Here is a 9,489-nt window from a genome sequence, read left to right as displayed (position 1 = left end):
CTATGTGTTTGCTCACGGTAGCTATGTACGTACATATGTATGTTAATACTAGTAGTTGGCTACCGGTCATTGTTATCGTTGGCAAAGGCCACTATTTTGGTAGTTGCTGTGGACATGGTCTATGTTGCTGGGCAAATATGTGTCAAGATTAAAAATGTGTAACAACTTGACAATCAATTGCTGTTATCTATGCCGATTATACCACCATGCATTTCACTGTTGCCATGGGTGTAGTTTTAATTGCTAAGCCCGTGTGTCACTTCCGTAACTATCCTAGATGTTATGTTTGCAACGTACACAATCATTTAGCTGTTGCTATGGGTGTGGTGTTGTTGTTGCTAGGCATGTATGTCTTTGTTTTATGAATGCTTATCTACTTACCTACCTATCCCTATTGTTACTTTCACTGTTGATAAGGACAAGGGCTTGTTGCTAGGTATATATTTGTTTCCATTTTTTTTAAATGTCTATCCCCTTGCCTAGTCATCCCCTGTTGTTATCTTTGCAATATATACCATCTTTTGGCTTTTGTTATAGCTGTGGTCTTGTTACTAACAATACATTCATGTTATGGTTTATCCAATTGCCACACCTATAGAAACATCTGCAACAAATCTAAAATTGTTATGTGTGGTCGTTTTTAAGTATAGCTTTTTGATCAAAATCACCTATTTGGAGAATGTAATTTAAATGTAAATTGCATCTCCAACGAAGTGGTCAAAACAATCCGCTGGGTAAATTGTTATTTGCAATTTAAATCAGTATAATTTAATTTCGTAAACCTAATGTGCATATCCCAGATGGAGTCCTCTTGTTTTGAGTAATTCTTAATGAAGACATTCTTAGAAACATCCCTACCAAATTTCAAACAATGTACTCAGTAATTCTTGACTTTAAGATTTTATTTTTAAAGACCTAATTTACATATTAACGATCTGATCACTTTGCCTTGAACATTTTTTTCTAAAATACACCCACTTAATATGAAAGTAATCAACCCTGGGTTGTCGTAGAATGATACACATAGAAACAAGCATACTGGGACGAAAATGAGACAGACAGACAGACAGACAGACAGACAGACACAGACAGACAGACAGACAGACAGACAGATGGGCAGACAGACAGACAGACAGATGGGCAGACAGACAGACAGACAGACAGACAGACAGACGGACAGACAGACAGACAGACAGACAGACAGACAGACAGACAGACAGACAGACAGACAGACAGACAGATGGGCAGACACTTTACCATGCTTACATCACGACTGAACCTTGTACATTGTAGTTCAGTTGTTTTAGATATGTCACCTTCTATTGTTGCGAAATTATTTGAACCTCAGTCCACAATACAACTTGTTTGGTGGTCTGATGATGGTCTGAGTTTGAACATTTATCCCATGTCACCTCAGTACTAAAGTAGATATTTGTCTGTCTGTTTGTAACACAGTTCCTCGGCTCCCTGTGTGAGATATTGAGGGGTACGAGCTGGTCTGACCCAAACGCACGCACGCACGCACACACACACACACACACACACACACACACACACACACACACACACACACACACACACGTCTGTCTTTGCAGATCCAAATTGGTGTGAGCCCTCACCCAGGTATAATCACATTCATTAAGGATATCATTAGGCTTACTTGTCAAAACTGCCAACGTTAGACACAATACAGTAAAGTTGTTCACAAATCCACTAAGAAATAGTCCAACAGCACACAGAATACCACCAATCATAGCTATACATCTTGCACCGTATTTCTTACTTAGAAACACTGCTATCGGTGCTGTAGGAGAAACAAAAGGCAGTTACAAGTTAAATAAGTTAAAGATTACATACACAACATAATTTATATCATAGAAGGTGAAGATAAATTCGTTTTCTTTGGTTTCTCCATATTTGCAAACGACTGCATTTACATACAAAAAACAAAAGCTTCTGTCGAAGACATCGTCCCCAACCGGTGTGTTTTGGAGCAAAGTTATTGTGTAAATGTGAATGGTGTCTCTAGGTACAAAACTTTATAATTAATTGAGCAATTTGCTATTTAACCTTGAATATAGAGATCAAAGGCAAATGTCAAGATATTAAAAAGAAAGCTAACGTTTGGAGTATAGATATTTAAATGGAGTATTTATTTATTCAACTTCTTGAGTTACCAGGAAGAAACAGTTTGGTAATTTCACTTCGAAAATGTTTGTCAAGGTCAAAGGTCAACGTCTAATTGGATAGCTCAGCATTGATAATATGAGGGTAACCACTTGAATGGTGTCCATATGTATCAAACGTTTGGAGATAACTGGCAAAATGTACTGTTTATCACAAACATATGAATTCCACTTTGCTATTCAGGTCAAGGTCGCAAAATTGAGTGACGTGCATATGCCTCACATGGTAAAATCAAAGACAAGATCAAAATATCAGCATCACTTGAAATGATTGATTTAAAAAGCTCTGGGAGAGAGAGAGAGAGAGAGAGAGAGAGAGAGAGAGAGAGAGAGAGAGAGAGAGAGAGAGAGAGAGAGAGAGAGAGAGAGAGAGAGAGAGAGAGAGAGAGAGAGAGAGAGAGAGAGAGAGAGAGAGACAGACAGACAGACAGACAGACAGACAGACAGACAGACAGACAGACAGACAGACAGACAGACAGAGACAGACAGACAGACAGACAGACAGACAGACAGAGAGAATATTTGAAGACAGTGTGATATGTGTAAGACAGCGAAGTAAAACAAAGCTTGTCAAAAGTCATCTAGATACTAGTAAAATGTAAAAATTTAATTTAGTAGGTGACTGAAATGTGGACTTTAAATAACTACCAAGCTGTCAGTTTATCTAGATATGTGTGATACTCAAAAGTGTCACGTTTACCTGAACTATGGACAACAAACATTCCAATCGATGCTATAAGTGATATCCTCCCTGCTCCTTCATTAAAATACGTCTTCATTCTGACCAGTAAGACAGCAGTCGATGCAATCATACCATCGAAGAAAGCTACATTTACGTTAGCACTGAAAACGATGAACCAGCCCCATCCTCCCTCAGGAGCCTCACGTTGGACAGATGAGATAGTGTCATCTGACCCTATGATAGCTTCTTGCGCATTTGTCATTGGGGGAAATCTTTTATACTTCACACTCTTTGGAAAATCCTGAAGTGTTTTGTTACATAGGCATGATCTGTGTGTTTAAATGAAATATAAAATTAACTCCGATTTTGAAATCTACAAATATTCAATGAGTATAAGGAATATTTGAAGACACTGCTCTGTTAAAAAGAGTGGCAAGAATTAAATCGCCGATGAGTTTACAAATCATTTTTAATTTTGATGGTTTAACTCTTCTCTCCCTATCTTGATTTGTAAATGCAGCCTAAATTATGTATTGCGCACATGTTTGAACAAACTTTTAAATAAACGAAAACAATTTTTAGATGCATTGGTATCGCTTTATCATGAATCTAACACTTGTGAAACATGAAAGCAGAGAAATGAGATGAATTCTTCGGCGACTGTTGAAGAAACACGATATTAGTTTGCAAAGAGCTCTATAGTGAACGATTCAAGACTAGTTTTCAACACACATAAAATAGTGTAAACTATGCATACTAGTTTGACACAACACTTTATTGTAGATATTGCAACAACATTGATGCAATATATCCTAATATCTTTCATTCCAGGCATGGTCCAGTGGTATTAGGGAGCCAACAGTAATTAGAAGGGGGGGGGGCGAGGGAAAATTGGGCCTTGGCTTTTGCAAAATATGACCCTAGTATTGCAGCCATGGCAAAGTTAGGGATTTCACACAGTATATTGTTATATCTGTGTTATGCTGTCATTATTGCTAACGGGTGCAAGCTTTTACATGTAATATTTAACAGAAAACTAGCGAAGGCCTGTAATTTTCTTCACATACACATGTACTATGTAGCCCCCTCCTTGTGCGTGACATGTTGTGGTGATGTAGTTGGGCCCAGCCCTTCAAAATTTGGGATGGTAATTAGACCACCCTGTAATCGGCACAGATCTTCTGACATACATGTCATGTTAAGCTATTACGACCACTCAGCTTGTCACTAGTTGCATATTTTATTTGGACTTATAGAGTAACAAAATATTAGGTATTTTTTTAATAGCAAACCCATTCGTTTGTAGGTGTATGTCAGATGTATTTTTTAAAACTAAAACATGGCATTTGTAAGCGTATTTAATGTTTCCATGAGAGCCACTATCCAATTTTAGATAATCTGTCTTACAATGGATAGCACCTTAGGTAAACACTTCTTTTATTCAAAAGGTTTGTGCTCACGTTCTTTTATTCAAATTAGTAGCCTTCTACTCTCAGTGAATTCCGTGATTCAGGTACTCGTGTACACAGCTACAGTTCTAGCACAGACAAGTAAGAAACTTGTCTGTGGTTCTAGTGAAGTCTAGTCTCTGACTGTTCACGATTGAATGACGTCACAGCATTGAAAATCACCATACCGTGAATCATTATCAATGTTTGTCACCTCATACTTTCATACAGTTTCTGTTTTCTTCTTTGAAAAGGGGGAAACGTTCCAGCCATTTCCACAAAGAAACAATCGTTTTACGACTCGCTATGCAGAAACACCACTCACGGGACTGGCGATTATTATTATTATTATTAGACTTTATTTAATCTCGATAGACTGTTGAGCCAAAGGCTCTTCTCACACAGTGTCGAGATAAAAATATACAATATATACATTAAAAATACTAAACCATTAAAACAAATACAAGGGTGAGTAAAATGGCAAAAGCCAGAAGAACAGCCAGGCGACTACTAAACTAACTGTTTTCTAAGAGATGACATTTACATTTACGTTTAAAAGACTGAAGAGTGGAACATGATTTGATATCAATACTTAAATCATTCCAGGTTTTAACACCATTATATAAAAAACTCTTCCTAAAAAACTGTGTTCTATGTTTTGGGATGTAAAGTTCATCTCTGTCTGCTGCACGTGTGTTACGAGTGTGCACTTCTCGAATGCCTCTAAAATCATTCAGATAATTTGGAGCCAGGCTATTCTGGACTTTGTACATTAAAACAGCTTCATTGTAAATGATACGTTTTCTGAAAGGAAGCCATTGAAGATATTCAAATAAAACAGTACTAGGTGTATTAAAATTAGTGTCAAAAAGCACTCTTGCAACAGCTTTCTGAAGTCTTTCAATGCGGAATAAAAGCGTGTTTGAACAATGACCCCAAATGTTAGAACAGTAGTCAAAGTGGGGTAGTATAAAACAATTGTAAAAAGTAATCTTTGCTCAACCGAAGAGGTGATATCGAGTAGTAACCTCATATTAGCTATTGGTCATTGAAATGATGGCCCAAAGACTTGACTGTCAAGACTTGACAATGTCGTTCACCAGAACACGGCAAAGTAAATTAAGTAATAGCCAAGTCTCTTGGTTGAGCAGATCTTTCTTTGATATGTAACAATGAAATAGTGTATATATAGTATCATACTATTATATTTTCGCTATTTTATTTTAACAGGGCGAAAGCTAGACAGAACTTTTGAAACCCTTTGAATTGAGTTTTATTATCATCCAGTTTTCATTTGCAATATATCATAATTTAAAGCTGTATTCCGGGGTAGACATTTGAATTACGTGTACTACGTCTCCACAGTTATTATAATTGTAGAAACTGTCAAGACAAAAAATATGATCACATTCTGGTATTCTTCACTCACCAGCCATACTTCGTTTTCCATTCTAAATTCCAACGACAATTTTAGTCGCTGTGATGAATAATTTGTTCGAAATAGCGCCAGTGGTGTTGTAGCATAATGCGTGCTGATACATTTTTTAAAGGGTTACCGTTTGATTGGCGGTTGTTTCTGTGGTCTTAGTTGTTAGGCAATTACATTCCTTCAGCTATATGCAGATTAGGTTTAAAATGTAACTGCTTGACTAAAAACACACATTTTTATACTAATTTGCATATCAATAATGTAATCATCATGTCCTGAATACGTCTTTATCCGTGACACATCTCTAAGGAATATCCCAACTTGATTTCAAGTCAATCTGCTTACTACTCTAGGAATTAAACAGTTACATTTTTAGACTTAATCTGCACATCAGATGATGGGCTCACCATGTCATGAAGAATTCTTTAGCTTCACATCGCTATGAACATCACCAAATTTCAAATTAATCTACCCGGTAGTTTTGGATTTAAAAAATAAAATAAAATCACATATTTTATAACCGAAACGCACATCTATGACGCAATCATTTCATTCGAACAATTTGTCATTTGCATTGAAGTCCCAACCAAATACCAAGGCAATCCCAGTCTTGCCGTTTTTTGGCGTTAACGGACGGACGAACGGACAGAGAGAGAGAGAGAGAGAGAGAGAGAGAGAGAGAGAGAGAGAGAGAGAGAGAGAGAGAGAGAGAGAGAGAGAGAGAGAGAGAGAGAGAGAGAGAGAGAGAGAGAGAGAGAGAGAGAGAGAGGCAGGGATAGAGAAAGACACACACACACACACACACACATATACACAGAAGACACTTTACCAGATAGCACTACTGAACATCAGATCAGCTGTCACGGTGCTAAAAATCTACTGAAGCTGATAACTGATGACAGGGGCAATACAAGCATCCCAATGATGGATCATGACTATAGAATCAGTCCTTCTACCTAAATAATCTGATCTATGCATAAAGTAGTGGATTTATTTGGATATTGCCTCGAGTCCAGTCATGGGCAGATTTTACGCTCTCTTGCAATTCTCAACGAAAGGCGAGAACAGAAAACAAGATTGGACTGGTTTCAACGACATTTTCGAGCCAATTAAGTAGCCTGTTTCGTGTGCAGTGCTATTTGGATTGTAAGATGAATTAAATTCTGGTTTGGGTTTTGTGCCGATATCGGTAGAATTACGCCACTGTACCCTAGACCCTACACGTTGTATGATTCAAACTAAAAGAACTGTTACAGTAGTGGTCTGAGATTCAAACGAGTGTAATATTAACAAAAGGCTTCTTGTAATGTTTGCAATACACAAAAGCCCTGTCGCTGCCTCCCGCTGCTTCACGTGACCCCTTGATCCCCCAAACAACAGCTGATGTACCGTACTGAGCACTATAATAGAACTTACCTTCCTGAGTGTACTCATATGTTGTAGGCTATCGTCAACAACACGACGTGTCATTTAGAGTACATTGACGATGTTGCCGGAGACCGAGTTATGTTGCGAGTCGATGGAGCTTACTCCGTTGTCGGAAGGATTGTGTAATCACCTGTATATATATAGAGAGAGCTGCTTCGACAAACCACCTCCGACAAACACAGGGTTCAAGCGTGACGTACGTCATGTAGAGATTGTTGGTCAAGGTTCAACATACATCGTGTATCTAGAATAATCTACAGATGCAAACTAATCGCAACACATGTACATCTAAAATAACCGTAGTTCCCGATATATATTAATAAATCAACAGCATGTACTGCTGTGGGTTTCAGCATGCGAGAATACCTAAATTAAGCAGGTATCTAAACTTTAGCGAGTATAAAGCCGAATAGTGCGCAGCTGTTGTATGCAAATTGTGTATGGCTGAATATAGTATTGAATATGCTGGGTAGGTAGACAGATCTAATAATTTATGTCAGTGGTTGCCAAGGATATATACCTACGTAATTTGTAAGGAACACAATATGGAAGACTATATGTACACTATGTAGATGAGATCGTATGAGTATGGTCTGAAGAGTTTATGTCTCGGAAGGGTATATCACGTAGTACAATGTCGGATTCGTGATCATCGATTTTTCTTTGTAATGTACCCAAAAATCGATTAGGCATGGCGTGTGTCTTGAAACACTAGTACAGTAGTCAGAACGAGCCGTCGTTGATGGCGCCCTTATTGACCATTCGCGTGTCCCCGGCATTGGCGAAATCTTTCCCTCACTGTCTATATCAGTGGTCTGAAAAATGATGGTAATAAATCACAGGGGGAAGCGAAAATGTTAGAGATGATTTGATTTGATTTGATTTGTGGTTTAATAACACCGATTTTGCCAAGCTTTCTTGGCCTGACTAGTATTTTCCAAGACAATATTCACTCTCTCTATTATGCGTTTTGACTGAATAAAGACAGGATGTCCTTTCTTCTATTCAATTCCCTTTAAATGAAAACACTTTACACCTTATAATTACCAAGGTATGAACTTCATTCACAATTTACCTACCAAATTATCCTATGGGAGATTATCGTTCATTATTATTGATTAGGCACAAATCAAATCAAAATAAAACTTTGTTTTCGAAAACATGACTTCAGAAAATATGGTAAGTAAGTCGGGATTTTTATTTTACTTTACGAGTTTTTTTTTTAATTACTTGGACCCAAAGACAAGATACTCTTTAGTCACAATACTCACGGTAATATTTGATGAGGACTGCGTAGAAGAAGTAAATGATGAAGACAACGATATGTGATTCATGGAGTAGACAAATACGTAATATGCAAACTATGCTGTTATACCTTGAAATGACATAGATTCTCTGTGGAATGTGATATCAAAAAAAGTTAGCAAAGATACTTTGGCAAGCACATCAACAGGGACATACAAGTAAATTCTCATAAATTTATCTTTTTCCATGTAAACAACGTTTAGTGTCGGCGGCTTAAACTAGGGTCGTTCGGGTGAGTCGGAAACATTATTTTTTATTTGGTCTCATCGACCACTCATAATTATAATGGTACATGCCAAACTGATTGGAAAGATTTATCAATACGGAGAATCAAACACATGTACAAACAGGCCGATTCATAGTAAAATACGCTGCCACTATCAGAAATACAACATGTAGAAGCTATTCTAAACAGCTATACATAGATCATCTTCAGATCATCAACGAATAATCAATCTTGTCACATATAATTTTCATCATCTCAACTTTTATCACTAGTCTTGTTCTTGTCTTTTTCTAACGTTTATTGAATGTGGCGTGTTTCCCTTTACGTATGTTACACCTGTAAAATAATGATTATTAGATAACGCGTTAGTTATTTTTAGAGAACGCGAACAGTTTGCCCAGAAATATTTTTGTTCGACACTTAATAAGCGGGAGAAATAGTTTCCAAGTTTTATTCGACACTTAATAAGCGGGAGAAATTGTTTCCAAGTTTTGTTAGACACTTAATAAGCGGGGACAATATTTTCCGAGTTTTGTTAGACACTTAATAAGCGGGAGAAATAGTTTCCGAGTTTTGTTCGATACTTAATAAGCGGGAGAAATAGTTTCCAAGTTTTGTTCAACACTTAATAAGCGGGAGAAATTGTTTCCGAGTTTTGTTCGACACTTAATAAGCGGGAGCAAGTGTATGTAATTCTTCATTTATGAAATGATAGACATATAATCAAGTTCGCAGATGATTCCACCATTGTTAGTTTGTTCCAAGATTATCATGGGCTTGTACGT

At 37.3% G+C, this 9,489-nt stretch overlaps 1 protein-coding gene across 1 annotated transcript in view; it reads right to left on the bottom strand.

The window, feature by feature from the left end:
- LOC144439069 (monocarboxylate transporter 13-like) overlaps nt 1-7,508 on the bottom strand; it is a 10,067-nt gene extending 2,559 nt beyond the window's left edge. The window contains exons 1-3 of the mRNA XM_078128321.1: nt 7,162-7,508; nt 2,887-3,197; nt 1,661-1,804 (exon numbers count right to left, since the gene is read on the bottom strand). Coding sequence (XP_077984447.1) covers nt 1,661-1,804; nt 2,887-3,130 — 388 coding nt within the window. The 5' untranslated portion in view covers nt 3,131-3,197; nt 7,162-7,508. The remainder of the gene's footprint in view (nt 1-1,660; nt 1,805-2,886; nt 3,198-7,161) is intronic.
- Between the last annotated feature and the right edge of the window lie 1,981 nt (nt 7,509-9,489).

Source organism: Glandiceps talaboti, chromosome 8, assembly GCF_964340395.1.
Source record: "Glandiceps talaboti chromosome 8, keGlaTala1.1, whole genome shotgun sequence".
Classification (NCBI taxonomy): domain Eukaryota; kingdom Metazoa; phylum Hemichordata; class Enteropneusta; family Spengelidae; genus Glandiceps; species Glandiceps talaboti.
This window is presented reverse-complemented; position numbering and strand designations above follow the sequence as displayed.